At 41.5% G+C, this 21,431-nt stretch overlaps 1 protein-coding gene across 1 annotated transcript; it reads right to left on the bottom strand.

Annotated features, from left to right (window-relative positions):
• Positions 1 to 5,925: 5,925 nt before the first annotated feature.
• On the bottom strand, positions 5,926 to 21,409 carry LOC140497361 (E3 ubiquitin-protein ligase TRIM63-like). Its single transcript, XM_072598239.1, has 4 exons — positions 21,163 to 21,409; positions 19,169 to 19,327; positions 12,221 to 12,391; positions 5,926 to 6,671 (listed from the first exon to the last, which is right to left on the bottom strand). Exons 1-4 carry the CDS (start codon positions 21,334 to 21,336, stop codon positions 6,021 to 6,023), a joined length of 1,155 nt encoding a protein of 384 aa, XP_072454340.1. The 5' UTR covers positions 21,337 to 21,409; the 3' UTR covers positions 5,926 to 6,020.
• Positions 21,410 to 21,431: the final 22 nt, after the last annotated feature.

The following is a 21,431-nucleotide window of genomic DNA, read 5'->3' as shown; positions in this document are numbered from 1 at the left end:
ATTACACGTATCTATGAAACAAAGAACAGTTATCTGCAGCCATCTAGGTGAATGCACAATGAATTCTCACAGCACAAGTTCTCAATATTTGTGGGTTTAAGGCAGAGCATTTTAAACAGGTGTAATAAAAAAGTTGTAACAAAAGAAGTCTTTTGTCTCTAAATATTCCAAGAATTAAGCACCTGGGTATAAAAGTGGAATTCACAATTCTATACCTGCCCCATTTTATTCATCCATAAGGTTTTTCTAAAAGACCAGTTCACAAACTTAAGATTCTGTTAAAAAAATAACACACTCCCCCATCCCAAATAAAAACTGTCTACCACCTTTAAAGCAGTAGGCAGGGGGCCACAGGAAAAATGTTAGGCAAAAAAGAAATTTCTGGCCAAGGACACAGAGGTTAACACATTGTTCATGCTGGAGAACTCCACAGCTAGTGTATCAGCTGACTATCAGGAAGGGCCTCAATTTCAAGAGCTCGCAGAAATGACCCAAAATAAATATTCATTTATCTAGCTTTAAAAAGCTGAAGAGGCAAACCTCGAGGACTGGTACTTAAAGCTGTTTCCGGTGACTCAACGAAGCAAACCTGCTGCTCAAACCAGTAAGCCCCATCCCACCAACATAATTTCCTCCTTCCTTTCCGACAGAATATCCTCCCCTCCTCCCTCCCCCCCATCCCCACCCCCTGCCAAGGGTGGCTGCGGCAGCAGACCTTCAGCTTCAGCAGCAGAGGCTGCTACTCCAGGGATTGGAGGATACAAACAGCCCGATAGATAAAGGGAGGTCAAAAGAAAAGAGCAGTCCCCTCGGAACCCTCCCTCCCTCCGGCCCACCCCTTCCCTTCAAGTTTTCCCTCCTCCCTCGCACTCGCTACCTTCCCTCCTTCATCCCAACCCCTAAGGCCAAGGTCTCCCCTGCCCACAAACCTGATAGCGGAAGTGACGGAAGCCCGAGCAGCCCCCGCGGCCTCTCACGCTGGGGCAATGGGCGCCGTCAGCCAATGATCACCAGCCGGAGAGGAGGGACTTTCAGGCGCCTCAAGTTTGATTGAAGTGCAGGGAGGGGGAGGGGAAAAGGTGTCTCACTCTCTTTCCCCACGTTCCCCTCCCCCTCCCCGCCGCCAGCTTCCTCGACTAGAGTAACCTCCCAGGGCCTACCTCGGGCCAGGAACGGAAGGCCGCGTCCGAGAGGGCCGAGTCCCCGCACCCCTCCACGCCCAGCGTGGCGGGCACCTGTCACCACGGGCGCCGCCACCGGCTCGGGCCCAGCTCGCCCCCGTTCTTCCCTAGGCGGCCTGGTTTTCCCAGGCCTGCTGGGGAAGAAGCGACCCTGCCGCGGCTCCTCACCCAGTCAGGTCCCAGCCCTCCACGCCTGGCGCGACCGCCGCCTCCCCTCTTCCTCGCTTCCCCCCACAGCCGCCGCCACCTCTTCCTCCGCCTCGGAGGGCGAAGAAAATGGCGGCCGCTCCTGCCTCACCCACCTCAGGGCTGAGGGGAGGACTGAGGCCCGGGCCCGCCGCCTGCAGTCGCCGGCCTCGGGCCCCCAGGGCCGGCCGCTTCCCCGGAGCGCCGTACGGGGTAACCCGTGGCGGCGAGGACCCGGATGGAGTCGCGGGGGCGAGCGCCGCCGCGGCAGCCCGAGGTAAAGGCATCGCGGGAAGGAAGGAAGGGAAGGAGGGAAGGAAGGTAGGGCTCCTTGGCGGAGCTGGCAGCTCCCTGGCCGCTCATTGGAAGAAAAGAAAGGAATGACAGCTCCTCCGATCCATTCCTTCCCGCCGCGCCTACTTTCTCCCTCTCCCACTGGACTAAAGCAAAAGGAGCCCGCCTACCTCGAGGCTGAGATTCCCGACTCCCTTTGGTGAAGGGAGAACGTTGAGCCCGCCTTCTCCAGATCCGATCCTCCTTTCCCATTTGTGGAAACCGAGGAGTGACAGGCCTTGTGGCCATCCTCTCCTCCTGACCCCCAGCTCGGCTCCCGCCTGCCGCAGATTGACAGGCCTGTCGTCACGTGGCCGCAGAGAAGCCGTTAGTCCCGCAGTGATGGAGCGACTGAGGATTGGGAAGGGAGGTCCATGTTGAGGGGGCTCTCCTCGGCCCACTCCCCTCTCTTCCCAGCTCCTAGAGCCTAAGTCTGCCCAGGATTCGCGATTGGCGATAGTTTCGCCGCCACGACCGCCCTGTAAAGTGAGCAGCAGCGCCAGAGCTGGCATCCATTCTCATTTTTTCAAGGGAGCCTACTGAGGCCCAGAGAGGTTAGGTGATTTCCCCAAGGTCACACAGCAGCGCCGGGATCCGAGCATAGGTCTCCCGACCCCCAAGGCCCTCCTTCGAAGGCCTGTGGGCCGTAGGGACAAGGCCAGACTTTCTGGCCAAGCTCTGCCACCTACCAACTTTGGGGTGACCTTGGGCAGGGAATCTAGAGCAGGAAGAAACCTTAGAGATGACCTAGGAAAGCCCTCTTTAAAACCCGTGCCCTCCCTGTGTCTTCCATCTCCTTTGTCAGCCCTCCTCCTCCATGCCCGCCACCCCAGCCCTACTGGGCCCTGGGAGCCCTGTCTTCACTCTTTCTCTTGGTGATCCCAATTATTATCGATTTGTCTGGCCTGGACCTGCCCCAGGTTTCCAAGGAGCTCATTGTCCCTCTCTACCCCACCCCGTGCTCCCAACCATCCCGACCCAGAACCTGGGCGTCCTCCCCCGCTTTCCACTTTCTGGGCGTGTGCCCAGGCTCCCCCTTCTTAACATGAATGTCTCATTTCCTCCCGAACTCCTGATTCCCATCCCTCTAGCTGCTACTTTGTATATACTTAGTTTAATGAGATACATATTATCTCCCTTTGATACAGTGTCAGTTCCAGGAGAAAAGGGACTGTTTCATTTTTGTTTTCACAGAGGCTCATACTGTTTGTTACATAGTAGGCGCTTAATAAATGTTTGATTGTTCTTAGCTTCTCTTTTTATAGTCTTTATCACCAGGTAGGAGAATCTGCAGTCAATGAGCTGTCAGCTTGTAGTTCCAGAGGTTTGGGGTTTAACTGATGTCAGTCAATTTCAGGCAGGAAACTGGACGGTGAGCCAGGACATATGTAAATTTTGTGTGCTCCATGTAGTGATCTACTATGTAGAGTAGATCACTAAATATGGTGTTGAACTATATTGAATAGGAACATTATCATGCTTCTCACAATAATAGAAGTCACTAAAGAAGGTACTTTTATTTTTATTTCTGACATGTCACTGCTTATGCCTTCAGAAGTTTGTTGAAATAGAATTTGGCAAGATGGAATTTGAGGGACAAAGTAGAAACATTTGACTTCTAACTCTGCCTTGTATACCACATGCATAACAAAGAGTAACATTCAGGAAAAAAATGTTACAGCCATGATTTGCATAATTCTGGTTGAAAAATAGCAGATGGAAATTAATCTCAGAATCCTGTTATCTTTCAAGGGAATTGATGCCTTAAACCTACTGCAAGGTTGTAACATCTCAGAATGGAAGATTGTAAAGCTGGAAGGAACCATGGACATCCTCTAATCCAAGCCCTTCCTGTTATAAATTAGGAAACAAAGGCCCTGAGAGAAATGATTTGCCCAAGATCACACAGTTAAATTAGTGTCGTACCTATCACTCAGTCTCCTAACTTCTAATTTAGTGATTTGTCCAGGAGTGTCATCATGTTTGAAAAACTTCAGGACATACAGTGATACCTTCTAGAAGTCTACAGTGCGTACAGTGCATAAAACCTGGCAGAATAGAGGCTTTGTGCAATGGTGAAGATCTGCGAAACCAAGAAATGGGACTGTGGGATCTCTCTTTGGGAGAATATCCCTAATGACAGCCCCAAACACATTATTGATGAACCAGAATTTCCATGGTATACAAGATTTTGCCATAAATTAGCAAGAACCAAAAGCCAGACAGTATCTCACAGAGTAGGATTGCTTTTAGATAATATGCTCAACTATTCACCTCTACCTAGTAGTCCCTTCTTGATAGGATTGTGGGGCAACCAGAAGCAGCTGCCCAAAAGAGCAGCAGAGTGGGGCTTGTGTAGGGGTGGTTAAAGGAAAGCAATGTGGATAGGAGTTTACTCAATTATAGTTTAGGGGAGAATGGGGTGGGAATCCATTGAAATGTTACATGATTTACATCTAGGTCTAGGGCCCATTTGTGGTAAAATAGTAAAGTAACTGCTTTTGGTTTCCTTTTTCTCTCTCCCCATATTCCATCTACTTCCTCCCCATTCCCTTAAGATCCATATGATTGCTCACCATGGTATCCTACTAAGCATTTAGACCTGTCTTCCCTGACTGAGGCATATTCCAGATTTTTCTTCTCTCCACACTCTTCAAAACTTGCCTTTCCTGGAACCTCTTCCTTCTGGACCTTGTGCTCAGTTAGCTAAGCTGATAATGTGTTTCTTAAATTGGTGAAGATGCTCCCTTCACTGATGCTGATCACCACTTTTCCATGTCACAGTACACAGTTTCATGAGTTGTAACCGGAAAGGTTAATTGCCCCATGGTCAACCCTTTGTTGATAATGCATATATATCTTGGCTGGTCCACAGATGACAAACACACTCCATCCATAGTCAAAGCTTTTTCAGCTTGGTAGAACATGGCATAGCTTGTACTCAGTCAATCTCAATACCACATGAAGTTAATAGTGAGTAATTTTAGTATAGGTGCTATCTTCACCTAAATATCTACAGATATTAATGGGTAACTTTCCCTTCCTGGATAACATTTGCATTTTCACTCTTGGACTCCGAAAGTACACAGCCTACCTCTCATGGATAATTACAAGTTTTTAAAAATCCTTGAAAAATGCTGCTAACTAAAATTCCTTTAATACCTCTTGGTACCAACCGTAGCGAGAGGAACATGGATACCTCCAAGTTGATTATAAGTTCTTGGATGGCAGGGATTACGTTTTACATTACTATACTCTCCAACCCCCAGCCCAATGATGAACACACTAGTAAGAGGATCCAGTGGAAAAGGTACTAGATTGGAGTCAGAAGGTCCCAATTCCAGTCTTGGCTTTGCTTCTTACTATCTTAACTCTTAATTATATGTGTAATGGGAGGCAAGTCCCTTCACCTTTTCTAAACTTCTATTTCCTCCTCTAAGAGAGAGAGCTACCTAATAGTTCCTCAGGCTTTTTGGAGGAAAGTACTTTGTAAACTTGAAACCATTATAGAAATGTGGACCATCATTTTTTCCTTTATAAACCAATCCTCTTATAGTGCCTTTAAAAAAAAAATAGAATAGAATTTAGAGATATAAAGAACTTGGAGTTCTGGTGTTTTGTGAGCTCCAGAGGAAAAAAGTGACTTCCTAAGGTCAGAAAAGGTCATAAATAGTAAAACCAGTAGAGGAATTGAGAAGCTCGTGCCCTTTGGCCTGTATGCCCTTTGGCCTGCTAATTAAGGCTTATTCTCTAGACAAGAATGAAGGAAGTAGAACTTCCTCCCATTCTACAGAACTACAGCAGGATTCCTAGTCTTTCCTCAGCAGTTACTTCATTCTTTGGAAAGGGGGAAACAAAAGGGAAGAAAGCATGAGCAGGGGTCCCTCCAAGGCTTTCATTCCTGCGGAATGAAATGTGTTAATAGAATTTCTAACCAATGAAAACTGTCCTTAGGTCAGACCCAAGAACTGATATTCCATGACGAGTCATCAGAGATATTCACCCCTGTACCCTTCACTGTGCTTTTTTATGGTTAAATTTCTCCTCTCATTAGCCAAGAGCTCAGCCCTTAGATCTTTCCAAATTGAAAGCACTCACATGCTGACCTGGGACATAATTAGTCCACGAGTAAAGCATGAAGAGATATCTCTACATGACGTTTACATTAAAAAAAAATTCCCATCAGTTATATTGCCTTGGTTCAAAGAGAAGAAAAAACCACAACTTGAAGAGTCCTTTTATTTTGTAATGTAGTTGTGTCTTTCTGACTGCATGTGCAGTGATAGAAGCAGCATTCATCTTCATGCCCTAAATATTGCCTTATACTGTTGACTCTTTTGACCCAGCATCACTTTCTTGCATGGGGCTAATTGTAGCAGATGGACTACAGGCAGAACAAGATGGGTTTCGGGGAAGGCTGGGCTCCTTTTCATTCGGTTTCCGAAATAAACCCAACACAGTCTTGCAGAAAATCTCATCTGGAATATCTCCTGACAAAGTGCTCTGTGTTGGACACCCTGACCTCCAGGCCTCACACAGTTCAGCAGCATTCACCAACACCTGGTCCGTTTTAGAGAGTCCAAAATCAGTAATGTTCATGCCTTTGATGAGCTCTTGAAAATAGTGCCTGATGGAAATGTTATCTTTTACTGGCACCTTTGGGAGAGAGTTGCCTTCCATAAGTCTTTCCATTTCTGTCCTGAGCTTTTTATCTTCGTGAAGGAATTGCACTGCATTCAGATGTTGTTCTAAGAGAGTTTTCATCTGCTGGTAAAGCTGTCTGGGGGCTTGAAGTTCCCTGGCAACAAGCTGTAATTTCTCTAACTTGGTAGAATGTTCAATGTCTAATTTCTTTTTCAGGTTGGCGATCCTAAATTTGATACCATTTAATAGGCTGCTTCCAATAGTGTCGATCATAGCTCGAGTGTCTGCTGTGCTGGTGATGAGCTCGCTGATCAGTTTTTCTGTTTCCTGTTAAAATGCCATACACACTTTTTTAGTGAGTCACTCCCACATCTGTCTGCCCTAGTCAGCAAGCATTTGAGGAGTGAAAAGTGCAGGGACTGAGTTATGGACATGTAGAATATTAGTCCTATAAGGGATCCTTGAGAACTGTTAGTCTAAACCTGGGGAGGTGGAGGATCTGAATTCTAATCTCAAAACTCTGTTCTTGTGTGTTCTTGGTAAAGTCACTTCATTTTTCTGTGCCCTTAGTTTATTTATTTGTAAAATGAAAGTTAAACTAGAAGGGAGGAGATCTTAACTTTTTTGTGTCATGGACTCCTTTGAAAGTTTCATGAAACCTATGGACCCCTTCTCAGAATAATGTTTTTAAAATGCATGGAATAAATTACATAGGATTACAAAGGAAATCAAATATATTGAAATACAGTTGTCTTTTTTTAAAAACAAGTTCACAGACCCTAGGTTAAGAACCTTTGAGTTTGATTTTGGGATGTTAGATAAAGTACTATAGGAAACACAGGAAGAAGACTTGGCTTTGAATCTCATTTCAGACTTTGCGACCCAGGGCAAATAACCTCTCTCAGTCACAGTTTCCTCACCTGTAAAATTTGGATAATTGTAGCACTAGCTTTACAAGGTTGTTGTGAAGACCAAACCAGATGTATGTAAACTGTTTTCCAAACATTAAAGCTTTATATGAATATGAACTATGATTTCTAAGTTTGGTTCTAGCTTTAAATCCTATGATCCCTTTATTATGTGTGGGTGGTTGGGGGAGAGTGTGGAAGAATGGGGACTGAGAAATATTGTTCCTATTTCAATTTGGGGGCAATTCAGAGTAGATTTGGGTCTGGCTTGACCTTGACCACAACCTTCACATTCCCATTTTCATACCTTTGCTGACACTGTTACCTGGCAAATGGAATTTCTTCCTCCTCACTTACCCTCACCTGGCTATAAGGCCAAGCTCAAATGGTGTCTCCTCCATAAAGAAGCCTTCACTTCCAACCCCCTCCAACTGGAACCCTTCCCTCCCTGCACTCTCACAGCACTTAGTGCCTCCTTGTACTTCCACATTTTCTCTTTTAAGATGATTATTTGTCTTCTGTCAGCTCCATAATAACAGGGTCCAGGTTTTCTTCAACGTTGGATCCCTCACAAAATGACAGTTTCCTATTTCCAGGCTTCTCAGCCTGGTTTTTAAACCCCCTACAACCTGGTTTCCACCTACATTTCCAAATTTATTTCCTATTATTCCTCTTCATATGGTCTTTCTTCTAGCAAGACTTGACCTTCTTTCTCTGTCTTTGGACAGAGTGTCAAACCCTGGTGCCAGGAATGCTCTCCCTCTCCTACCTCTGCCTTTTAGAATCCCTGGCATCCTTCAAAGCTCAGCTCAGGTGCTCCCTCCTACCCAAAGCCTTCCCTCATCCACTTCACTTGCTGGTACTCTTTTCTTACTGAAATTATTATTTTTTAATTTGTCTATGTACATGTTGTATTTCTCCAGTAGAATATAAACTTTTCAAGGCCAAGCAGGGACTTCTTCATCTTATCTTTGTATCCTGTCTCCGATACCTAGTACATTGCTTTGCATAGCACAGACATTTAATAAATGTTCATATACTTGAAAAGTAACTACTTAATATACATTCTGGATAAATAACAGCCAAGCATTATCCCCTCATTGTTTTCAGAACACTCAGCAAGGGTTTCCCTTAACATAGCACTCTCATATACTCTGAACTGAACCATGGGTCTGGACCTGGAATTTATGCAGCTGTTCATAAGAAGCACCTTTGTAATTACAGGACCCAGATTAGAAAGGAACCTCAGAACATCTACTGATGTCTTCATTTTATAGATAGGAAAAATGAGACCTAGCAAAATAAAATGGCCACACATATAGCAAGTGTCAGAGACAGCACAATATGGAAAGAATGCTGGATTTAAAATCTAAAGACCCGAGTTCAGCCTCGGTTGTGACACTTAGAGCTAGCTGTTTAATCAGTCAATAATGCAAGCCTTTCTATATGCTGGCTACTGTGTTAGGTGCTATGGGATATGAAAATAAAAATGGTAGTCTCTACTTTCAAGAAATGTATATTTTGTCAGAAAAAGTCCATCTACAAAATGACTACTGCGTCATTTTGGGACAGGGGGAACTTTAGCAGCTGGAGAGATCAGGAACGATCTCATAAGGGTTGTCACTTGAGCTGAACTTGGAAGGAAGCTAGGTATTCTAGCCGGAAGTGAGCAGGGTGTGTACTTTAGGCAAGGAGAATGGCCAGTGGAAAGGCGTGGGTGGAGAGGGCGATGGAGAGCCAAGTGGGAGGAACAGGGAGGCTAGTTTGGCTGGAGCTTAGAGTGCAGGAAGGGAAGTAATGCATAATGAAACAAGAAAGGTTGGATCTAAGTTTGAAAGGCAGTAAAAGACAAATACAAGGTGTTATTAATTTATATTTTATTCTAGAGGAAATAGGGAGCCACTGGTGTTTTTTAAGTAGGAGAGTGGCATGATTAAGAAAAATCTCTTAAGTGGAAAGACATTTTGGGGGGGCAATTAAGAGACCATTGCAATAACCTTTTTATTCTTTCAAAGGTCTTTAAAAGGTCTTTCTTAAAAATTATTTTATTTGTTTTCAGTGTTCTACAATCACTTCCATATATCTTAGATTTTTTTCCCTCCCTCCCCATCCCCTCCCCAAGATGGCGTGCAATCTTATATAGGTTCTACATATACATTCCTATTAAATATATTTCCACCTTAGTCATATTGAATAGAAGAATTACAATGAATGGGAGAAACCATAAAACAAAACATAATACAAAAGAAAATGGCTCCATTGCAATATTCTTAAGTGACAGAAAAGGACTTGAATGAAGATAAGGGGTTATATTTGAGACATGGCATGGAAATAAAAAGGATAAAATTTAGCCACTGATTAGTTATGTGGGGTGAGGAAGAATGAGGAATCAAAGGTAATTTCCATGGAACCTTAGAGCCAGACTCTCCCATATCTCCACTGCATCCCCACCTCATCTTGGCCTTTTACAGTTTTTATCTTCATTCAAGGTTCAGCCCAAGTGCCACCTTCTAAACTGAAGGTGTTGGTACTCTTTCACTGGAATTACCTTACATTACCTTTACTTGTCTATGTAAGTGCTATCTCCCTGCAGCAGAAAAAAAGTTCCTTGAGGTCAGGGCCTCTTTTGCTTTTGTCCTTCTCTTCTGTCAGCCTAGAGTAGGCCCTTAACAAATGTTGGTTCAGTAAAGGTCACCATCTCTCTGTGTCTGGTATCCTCATTTATAAAATGGAGAAAACTGGGGTAATGGAACCAGGACAGCACAGCGTGGCAGTTGGATCACTGGATTTAAAGTCAAAGCACACAGGTATGAATCATAGCTCTCCTATTGATGACCTTAGAAAAGACACATTTTCTCTGTCTTGATTTCTTTTTCTGTAAAATGAGGGGGTTGGACTAGATCTCTAAGTCCTGCATTCCTGTTGTGAAGTGTGGGAAGCTTTCTAGGGTGATTGTGTAAAATAACATCTGAAAAATCTCTAATCAGGGAAATTGTTAAAACTACAGTCGGCCTCTGCAGCTGGAGATGAAATTCCAGAATGTAGCAGACTCAACAGGTATATAAGGGAGCAAGAGCTCCTGGAATCAGTACAGGAATATACTATGTGGTTTGTTCATTTATTTGAAATAATCATTCTTCCCTAACAGCTGTGGGGCATGTGACTACAGAATATTGTTTGGGTTGGCTCAATGTTGAAAGTTTATGAGTATTGGGTGAACGTTCAGGTGAGTGGTAAAGCCTATAAAGAGAGCTTTTCAGCTGCTGAGACAGAGGAGCACACACACAGACACATACACACACGCACACGCACACGCACACACACACACACACACACACCAGTTAGTAGCCCACTGGCTTTCAGGGGTTTTCCCTTCTCTATTCTCTTCAGTCTCCAGGCTATCCATGCGTTTTCTACAATAACAGAACCAGTTATATCATTCCTCTAAACAAAACCTTTCAGTGTCTCTTTAGTGCTTATTCTATCAAATTCAGAGGCCTGTGCTTAGAATTGAAGGCCTTCCAGCTCTTACATTCTGTGTTCTGGGTCCATTCTTACAGTGACATTCTACGTCCTAAGGTCCCTTCCGATCGTCACTCTGCAATGCTGCAATTCTAATGCGTGTATAATGTAATGTTACCATGCACATTAACTTCAACGAATCAGTCTGTTCACGTAATAAACCTCAGTACAGATTAGACAGTCAAAAACTTTGAGAATTAGGGCAGCCTTCACTGGACAGTCTGACATGAAGAAGAATGCCTTATTCCCAAGTTTCAAAATATCCTCACATATTCTTGTAAAATACAAGTAAATATATCCAGAAGTCTCTGGTCTAACTGAAAAGCTCATTTTGTCATTTAGGAGAGGGCACTAGTGTGTTAGGTGGTCAGTGGATAGAGCCCTGGGCTTAGAATCAGAAAGGCTTGAGTTCAAATCTGCTTCAGACACTTACTAGCTGTGTGACCCAGGGGCAAATCACTTAAACTCTGTTTGCCTTAATTCACTAAAGAATGAAATGGCAAACAAAAAAAAAAAGTATTTTTGCCAAGAAAACCCCCAAGGACCCCAGTATTCTGTGTTCCATGGAGTCACAAAGTCAAAATACTACTGAATGACTGAATAATAACAACTGGGATAAAGTAGGAAGAAACCTAATTTTTTAGTCAGGAGTCCGAAATTCAAATCCTGACCCCCACAGAACTGTAACTAGCAATTCTTTTTCTTGAGGGGAATTCACTTGCGGGGCAGGGGTAGACAATTGACTTTGGAGTCCAAAGACCAGGGTTAAAGCCCCCCAGTTCTGCCACATTTTGACTGTGACATATTAGACAGACTGATTTAATTCCCTATGTCTCAGTTTCCTTATCTGTCAAATGAGAGTACTTGCCTTTCCTACCACAAGGTTATGGCGAACAAATTAGATATACTGGGCACAAATTACTATCTAAGTAAGACCTAGTTTGCTGCATAAAGGATGAAAGCTTAGACCCATAATGTCTATTGCCAGATGACAACTTAGTTTTCTCTAGTGATTTATAACTTTATTTTCTTCAGTTGTCAATATATTCCCTCCAGATTTACATTTAAAATATGTTTTATAAGGGAAAAATACATGAATGCAATAAAGACAATGTATTGGCCTATATAAAAGTTGAGATATGGCTGATAATTTGGATTTGAAATGGCACAAGTCACTCGACAGTTAACTAACAATTTTCTGTAGCCCTTTCCAGAATCCGTGGTGTTCTGTACATAAATATGCAGAATCTAAAAATTAACACATTTCAGAGCAAACTGATGAAAAACGATTTGTGTAGCATGTGCTATGTTATTTTTTCCTTGGGTTTAGCCCTCCTCACTCTCCCCTCACCTAGGTGCCCCAAGTAGAATACTTGTCTGAACTTGAACAAAATATGATCAGGCTATGTCTGTGAGCTCAAGGAAATGAGTCACATGGTCCCCTACCTCTGTTGCTTGAGTTGTGCTTTCAGATTTCTGAAGTACCAGCTGTATATCCTCAGCAAAGCTAATTTTCCTCGCTGAATATGCTTCTGAAATTTTTGCAATCCTGTGAGGCTTATGGTCACCAAAGAGTTTACAGATTCCGCATATTGGTTCATCATCATTCAGGCACATCTGAGGTTGAGAAAAGAAACCACCATCAAATCCTTGATTCCGTTCTGAGTCAGAGCCCATTTCCCCTTAAAAGATTCCATCAATGAATGGGAGACACTGTGGCCCTGAGATGAGGTTTTCCTTTGTACCTTTGCTATGACAGTTACTGAACAGGAAGTATGGAGGGCTGCCCAGACTTGTGAGGTGGTGGAAAAACTACTGGTTTGGGAATTAGAAGATCAAAGTTTAAGTCCCAGCTTTGCCACCTACCAGTAAGAGGGCTGTGGGCAATCCACTTATCCTCTGTGGGTCTCAGGTTCTTCATATCCATTTGTGAAATGGGGATAGTAATCCCTTGCTGACTACTGGCCCAGGATGTTGTAAGGAAAGCCCTTTTTAAGACAGAAAAACTTGACAGAAATGTCTTGGTTCAGAGCACAATAAATTTAAGATAACTGCAGCTGCCATTCTACAGGACAGCTATCAGAATGTGAGTTTAAGCCATAAACCTTCTCTTACCCCTGTATGCCAGTCTTTAATAATGAGTGTCTAGGGTTCTGTCCATGAATAAATTTCAGGAAGTCCATGAATTTGGATTGGGGCCAGGAGAGGGAAGGGGCACACAGAGATTTACGTTTTTATTTTCACTAACCTTTGGTTTCCAAATTTATCACCAGCTTGGTTCAGATATAGAAATTTACAAAGTGATGTTAGTCACTTCACAGTTTGGCTATAGTTCTATGGTACATTAAAAGAATCAGGAGTACTTTTCCAGGACATTTCTCAGTACCTCTATGTGTCCCGTGATCAAAAACCCAAACTGCCCAAGCCAAATCAGAATATCTTGCCACCTTACCCCAGAAACAATTACATAGAGCACTTCAGATGTGCTTATCGATGGCCACTACTTTTAGTCTTAGTCTTACAACATTTTCTCCCTTCACTCTGACTCACTCCTTTATTCCCTGTTATTCTTACTATGAAATGTTTATAGTTAAGGTCTTAGATAGACCAAGAGGCAAATTAACAGGGCTCTTTCCAATGTTGTGACAAGGGGAATGGCTAGCATGAACTATTTTGGGGCTGAGGGGTGCTAACTTTGGAAGTTATTTCCTCGATGGAACTTAACAAAGGTAAAACTGAGGTGCAGAATTCTGAGCTTTATCAGTTTATTAGCAGAGCATGAACCTGTTAACAAAGTGGGTCAAATGGCTACCTCAGTTAAACCAATGACCCAGAGGAAGAGGCATGGCTCCTTTTTATAAGCATAGAATAAAGAATAGGACTGGGGAAATAAGGAAAAGAATGTAATTGGTTACATGACTGGTAATGTTATGGGGATGAGGACAACATGATTGGCTGAAAATTGGGGATGAGGGGCTAGCAATAACTCCCTCCTTCCCTCTTGCAACTAAGAAATACTCATAGTTTGAATACATCTGTAAGGTTAGAGATTATGGACCAGACTTTGATAACAAACCAGACATCCTTGAAGGATAACTTGGTGGTATAAAGATGCTAGACCAGACTCCCTAGTGTCCACCTGCATCCCTTAAGAATAACAGATTTCCTTGAGGTAAGAATAAAACAGTGATTAGCAGGAGAACTGAACTTCTAAATTTAGCACATAGACAAAGAGCCAAATGTGTGTCTTGTACAATCATACAAAATGGGGCCGTAATACAGAATAGGATCAATTATAGAATAGAATTAATTATAAAATGATACCGAATCAATTTAATTTCTTCACCTTAAAGACTAATATACCCTAAAATGTGTACAAGGATTTTTCAGTCCCCAACCCCTCAAATGAAAGCATTTAAAATTCAGCATCCTCCTTCTCGCTGGGGTTCCAGCTGTATGGGCATTGTAGAACTCTGTTCTAAGATGAGGATCTAAGTAATTGGGGGAGCCTGAGGATGACAATCACTCTAGAGCAAACAGGTTCCTGACCTCTTCTCCATTCCTATATCTGCCTATAAGATGTTATCACAAATCTGGCCTCAATTTGCTAATCAATGGACACACCCTGCCCTTGTCTTAGGAAATCTTTACATAACAATTAATGTTATTAAATTTTTGAATTTGATTGAATTAATTTGATAACAAATTACTTACCCTGAAACATTAGGCTAACCACAACTATTTTCCCTAAAAATGGGGAGATTGTATTACTAGGTATATACCCCCAAGGAGGACATTGATAAGAAAAAATTTCCTTGAACTTTCTTCCCTGAAACCCAAATATTTATAGCAGCATTTGTGTGTGTGTGTGGTAGCAAAGAACTGGAAACTAAGTAGATACCTATTGCTTGAGGAATGAATACACAATTGTGGCACATATATTACAGGCCTGCACAACATATTGTTGCCCGCCAAAGGATTTCAGGCAGCCAGAGTCGGGTTGACACTGTGCACTCTCTCCTTTGTCACTTGACCCTCAGCAGCCAAACATTGTCAATGCATCTCTAGTCTAACCTATCTGATACCCAAAGAAGTTTAGCCTATTTTAATTTTGGCCCCTGACTATTGCCAAGTTGTGCAGGTCTGATATGTTACAATGCCTCAAGAACCAGTGAATACGATGAAAACAAATCATGGATAGACTTAAATGAACGGATGCAGAGTGAAGTAAATAAAACCAGGAAACCAGTATACATAATAACTACAGTGATGTAAATGGAACGAATAGGAAAGTGGAGGTTTCAGAATTAGAGAAAAAAAACCTAGCCTGGTCCCCAAGAACTATGAGAAGATAATTTTCTCCACTCATTTGCAGAGACTAGAGGTTCATAGATATGTAACACTGCATGTACTTTCAAAATTTTTTAATGTGGTCATTGGTTTTGCTAATTGTTTTTCTTTTCCTTTTTGTTCTTTTATTTAAAAAGATATTCTTTGTTGTATATATGATGGTTCTTTGGGAAGGAGGAGGGGAAGAGATAACTGGGAGAAATGTAGGTGATGGAAAAATAAACAATATCAATAAGCGTTTTATTTTTGACAAAAGAACAGAGAAGGGAGATATGTTTGCTTGCTTGAGACAGACAGACCTCAAGGTCTCAAATGAGAATCCTGTTATGGTGATCTTTATCACCATGGGCTAAAGCCAGTATTTTTTTCTTTTCTTTTTTTTAGGTTGATTGTTTATTGTACTGAATCATTTGATTAACTGTCTGCACCCTTGACAGTAACTCTACTTTCCTCCAGGAGCCATGGCTAATGGATTGAGAACTACTATTTAAAAATATTTCTGGGAGAAAATGCATTCCAAATTCTAAACATTCAATTTACACTTTTTTTTTGAAACATAGAACTGACTATATAACTCAGATTGAAAAAAAATCTTACAATTGTCTTCAGGATGGGTGAGAAGTAGTACCTAAGTATTACTGTATATATGGGAATGTTATATTAATAGTAAGTAATAAAATATATCCTTCTAAAATATACTTTAATAGAAAAATTGTGATTGTAAGGTCAATTATTTTTCTGCCTTACCCCCAAACCTCTCATCTCCCCGCCTACCACTTACTGGGACAAATTAACTGCTACCATGTTACTGTGGACTATTTGGGCTTGTCATATCAATAAACCATAATAAACTTGGAGTAAGGAAACTCCAAATTGGAATCCTTGGTCTCCCCCTAGCTAAGTGACCTTAGATATGTCATCCTTTCAGAACCTCACTTTTTACATATGTAAAATGGGGATAATCATTCCTATGCTGCCTACTTTACAGTATTACTATAAATATTAAAGTCCTCTGTAAATGTAAGCTGTTTTTTTTAATGTCTGATAAAGCAGGATATAGACAAATGACCTGAAACTAACTATGTAAAGACTAACTGACAAAGAATTTCAGGCTCAAGGAACAGCTTGATTCCTTCAGACTTCTTTTTCCTTGCCAAGTTCTCACTCCAAAGGACCGTGTACTTACTATGTGTGATGGGAGTCAATCAATCAATCAACAAGATTAATTAAAACTTAGTATGCACCAGATACTATGTTAACTTAGGAAAAGAGAGAAAAAGCAGAGGATTTTGTGATTTCCCGGCTATTACAATAGAACTGTCTTGGCTTCTGCTTTCAGGAAAAAGGCTGCAGATGCATTTAGGTGGCCAGCTTGGGTGGTGGTTTTTAAGTCAGAAACATGAACATTTAGTTACTCACTACAAGAATGACAAATGAGACATTTAGAAGACATATTTTGCTCAGCGCTCTACTTTGGCACTTCTGAAAGTGTTTGCCACCATCCATTTTCATTCTACCTGTACTCTGCTTAAGATATTAATAGTCTACAGAGTTGGGGAACCTACAGCCTTCTATGTCCTTGGGTGCAGCCTTTTGACTGCAGAACAAATCCTCTTATTAAGACTTGTTCTGTGAAGTTTGGATTCAGTCAAGGGGCAGCACTTGAGGAACTAGAGGGCTATATGTGACTTCAAGGCCACAGGTTTCCCACCCTTGGTCTATAAGGTCCCTGGGTGTAGAGATTGTGCCTTTTTCATCTTTCTATCCCTATCTCCTAGAACCACAGTGTTAGATACTGTGTTTATATGTGTGTTGGACTGAATCCCACAATAGCTTCCAGTGGTTTATCAGATCAGGAAAAAATCCTGGTTTTGGAGGCAAAGAACCTGGGTTCAAATCCTAGCCTTTCACTATTTGAATGACTTTGGACAAATCACTTAACTTGCATGGATCTCAATTTCCTCATCTACAAAATAAAAGAACTGAACTAGAGGGTCTTTAAGGTCTTTTCTAGCTCTGAATGCTGTAACCTAAAAGTCTTCTTTGTAGTTTCAGGCCTTCCACAATCTGGCCCGACTCTACCTTTCCAATCCCACTTAAAAAAATAAAAGTTCAGTGAACAATTTTGAGTACCCACATGTGCACAGCATCCTCATATGAATCTTGTGCTTCTTTGAGTCAGGGCAGAGTTGAGGCTAGGGGTAATCCAGGTATGCAACTGCCTCATTCACAGCATGTGAAGGAGCTGGGTAAACAATGAGGAACACTATAAAATTACTTTTTCTACATGCATATGCTCCTAATGCCAGAAAATCCTTCTTTCTGTGGTATATATAGTATTTTATATTGTAATAAATCATGTGTGTACAATGATGTCTCAAAGCTTTTAGTGGACAGAAACACAGTGGGAGGTAGGACACACAATTTTCAAACCTTGCCTGAGTGTGCAAAACCTATTGCCTATTCCGAATGATAATTCCATCTCCTTAATGCTTTCCCAAGCCGTAAGATAGGCATCGTTCCATTTCCACCAATGTCTCACTCCTATCCTTATTCTGTTCTTCCCACTTGAATGGCCCCCCTCTGCTCCTCTATCTCTTTTAAATCTTGTCCATCAAAAGTCATTTTAAATCTGCCTTCTCCATGAAGCTTTCCTCAACTACTCCAGCTATGCAGACTTCTCTCTTCCTTCTTTGGACAATTATACAACTTTGTTTTCACCATGCATCTTAGTACTGACATAATATGTTGTATCATGCTGTGGCCTTATTTATACCCTGGGAGAAAGACAAAGAAATTATTTGGCAATGGTGGTTCCCTAATAAGTATAGTTTGCTCTCTGTTAACTTTTTTACTTTCCCAAAGCAGACTAGAGCCCCTGAGCCATTTATCTTCAACAAACTGGATAATTTTGCCTCTGGAAGTTGAAAGGACTTAGTTAAACTTTTTATTGCATTTGAATGTATCTGTAGGGGAACTAGAGGGTTCTGATAATTCTGTTTCTTTCTGCCTTACCCCATTCCTGTTTTCCTCCTGCTTTCCTTCCTTTGAGACGTCTCCTGCAGAGTAACCACTCACAAACTGATCCCAGTGCTGATCAGTACAGAAGCTTTACAAAAACTTTTATCTGTTCCATTTTTTTTTTTAACCTGGGCTCCTTAGGCAGACTGGTGGCCCTTTGCTTCAGAGAGTTCATCATATTAATGCTGGACTTAGTGTGGACCTCCAATTAGCTTTAGATCTACTGTAGCTCAGAACCTCCAGATTTAAGTGATCCAACAGTGCAGTGGCAGGAATCAAAAGCTTTGGCTACCATGCCTGGCTCTCATAATTATTTGGAAGTATTTCTTCAACTTCTTTCAATAGTAAAGCTTTTTGGGTATGTTCATTTATTTAATAAATATTTTCTATCATGTCAAGACCTTGTGCTAAATGCTGATATAAAGAAATAAAACTTGTCCTCTGCTTTCTAGTAGGGGAGTCGCTTCCACTGTAGTGTGAGAGTCAGGGTGTGTATAAGAAATCAATACAATAATACATGGTACTGCCTAATAAGTTAGGAAGCCTGGGAAAGAGCTGGAGCAGACGTCAAAACATTGGCTTTGGTCTCAGCTCTGTCATGACTAGCTGTGAAACTTTGAGCAAATTATTTACTCTCTCTGGACTTGTTTCCTCATCAGGGAAATGGAGGTGGGTTGGATGATTCTAGGATTCTGTCCTATTCTGAAATTTTAAGTATCATATTGATAATCCAGACAATAAACACCATGGGACTTCAGAGGAAGGACAGGTCACTTCTGACTATGGTGATGAAGGAAAGGATTAAAGGAGGAAGTGATATTCACACTGGGCCTTGAAGGATTGGTAAGATGTACTGGTATTATCTTATGAATTATAAAGTAGAGAATGGAGAATTGGTTTATTTGGGAAAGTACAATCCTCCTACAATTCCTGGCATATATCAGACCACTTTGAATGAATAAAATTACCGGTTAAAGATTGATTAGTTGGGCAGCTGTGTAAAAGGAAAACATAAGATGATACCAGATTCATAATTTCTCCATGTTTTTCACACATTTGAGCGAGCTGGTTTTGCTCCTTGGCATGGATAGTCTCCAGTTCATCTTTAAATTTTTCCAGTATGTTTTCTGCCAGAATGTTCCTTTGCAATCCATTTGTCCCCCTTCCTCTCAAATATATGACCTAAAACACAAGAGACACCATGAGTTTATTCTGACACATCTCTTCTTAAAAAAATTAAAATACAATGTACACAAGGTAGAACGAATATACATGCATTCTATATCCTGTAGAAGGTCTAAAGATTTCAGAAAACAAATGCAATTGAAAATCTCTCTTCTCTTCCAAAATTATACGTCACAACACTGCTGCATGCTTCCCTCAGATGACTCTATTTTACCAGCTGCCGGGGAAGTGATGTACTATAGAGATTGACCACCAGCCTAGTGCTCAAAATACCTGTGGAATCTCATTCCCAGCCCTACTATTCACTATGTGATCATACTTTGGTCAACTTGCCTCCCCTAGTTGGGCCTCTGCTTTGTCCTTTAAAATAAGAGGGTTGGACAAGATGATTTCTAAGGTCTTTTCCTGCTCTATCATTCTAAGACTCCTTGAACACTTTTGATGTCATAAAGTATGTGGTGTTTGCTACCTATATGTTAAGTAATGCCTCTTTTTACTTATCCTAAAAAAAGAACCATACTTTTTAAGATCATCTGAGGACCCTTAGCTGTACTATGTAAGATGAGTGACTACAGCAATATTAACCCTGTCCACACTCTTTATAATTTGTAAATGTCAAAAATGGTCCTTCTCTACTCCTATTTATCTAATCTGCTGAAAAGGGTTTTCTTCCCATTCCATTTCTATTGTGTCTTCTTTTCCTGAGCTCCAGTTCTGTATTGACAGCTGGATATTTCTGTAAAATGTCAAAAAGAAGGCAAAGATATTTACCAGAGTAGAGAGACGGAAGAGTTTGGTGAGGAGATTGTGGTCAGAGTTTGAGATCTAAATGGTGATATAGTTTTATGGCTGTGTCGAAACATGAGTGGAATAGAGTGCAGGTGCCTAGAGTTCAATCAACAGGGCCCACTATGTGCCAGGCATCATGCAAGATAGTTTGAGGAATTAGGATGCCAGTGTCAAATAGTGTAAGGAGAATTGTTTTTCATTTGGTAGAGAGAAGAAAAATTAAATATTTATTGAATGAATGAAACAGTTATTAAGTGCAAGAGCCCAGGAGATGGAGACTAGTAGTCCTAAAAAGACAAGGGGGGAGGCCTATGAATAAGCAATATAGTTATCTCCTACAACTCTGCTTTGAAGTTTTTCTTGGCTGAATATTAATAGCACAGAACAGCAGATTCCCTGTATTAGGTCATTCTAGGAGATAGGTGTGACAATATAAATGTTTTGAAAATTTCCATCAGGATTTAGGGAAATAGAGATTCCACTGAAAGCATAAAATTTATGTCCAGTAAATTCAGCAAATTGTTCATCTTCATTGCCATACACAATTTCACATCCTATCCCTAACCTCTGGAGCCCTAAATCCTTATCTCCAACATTCCAGTGTGAAACTATTTTCCAAATCCTTATAAAGCAGGGAAAGAAAAAGTAGTTAGTAGACATAGGGGCCCAGGACTGCTCTCATCTTTCTACAAAGGTGTGGCTGAAGGAAATTATTGGTCTCAGCATGACTCAGTATACTCCATCTTTTACACCTACTCTCTGTTTAGGTGAGAGGAAAACATTGTACTCAGGGGGCCTGTTAACTACACATCTGAGTACTTAACGAACATCACCAATCACAGAACTATTTTCTCCAAATATCATACCTCCACTTTAGTGGAAATGTTTAAGTCCAAACAATTTGGTGATTTTTTTTTTTTGGTTTCTAATAACTTTATGAAAAGACTAATAGTAATTTACTCTCTTGGGCTTCCCACTGTATTCAATATGAGTGAGAAGATTAGCTTGAAGTTAAAAGTATTTAAGAGAAAGGTTAATCTTACTTTCCTGCAGACTGGACAGCAAAACTGCCCATTCACGTGGGTGCAATTCTGGCAGAGAAGAATCTGCTCCAGGCACTGCTTGCAGAAGTTGTGAGAACAGGAAAGGACAAGGACAGGTGGGGTGAACAAATCCAAACACACTGGACAGGAGAGTACCTTCCCCAAAGCCTCCATGACACACCTAGAAGTCAATTGTCTCTACCAAGCAGCCCTGTCATGATCTAGGCTTCTAGAATGGGGCTGGAATACATCTCCATGGAGACTGGTAG

This window comes from Notamacropus eugenii, chromosome 3 (assembly GCF_028372415.1).
Source record: "Notamacropus eugenii isolate mMacEug1 chromosome 3, mMacEug1.pri_v2, whole genome shotgun sequence".
Taxonomy (NCBI): Eukaryota; Metazoa; Chordata; class Mammalia; order Diprotodontia; family Macropodidae; genus Notamacropus; species Notamacropus eugenii.
Note: the sequence above shows the minus strand (reverse complement) of the source record. Positions and strands in the feature narration are given on the sequence as shown.

Bases quoted from the DNA above. Each gene is read 5' to 3' on its own strand.
- LOC140497361 (XM_072598239.1), bottom strand. From the start codon at position 21,336: ATGGAGGCTTTGGGGAAGGTACTCTCCTGTCCAGTGTGTTTGGATTTG. The intron at 12,392-19,168 runs GTATCATCTTAT...TCTCAACCTCAG, and splicing joins ATGGAGAAATTATGAATCTG to ATGTGCCTGAATGATGATGA. The intron at 6,672-12,220 runs GTAGGGGACCAT...GCATTTTAACAG, and splicing joins GCACAACTCAAGCAACAGAG to GAAACAGAAAAACTGATCAG.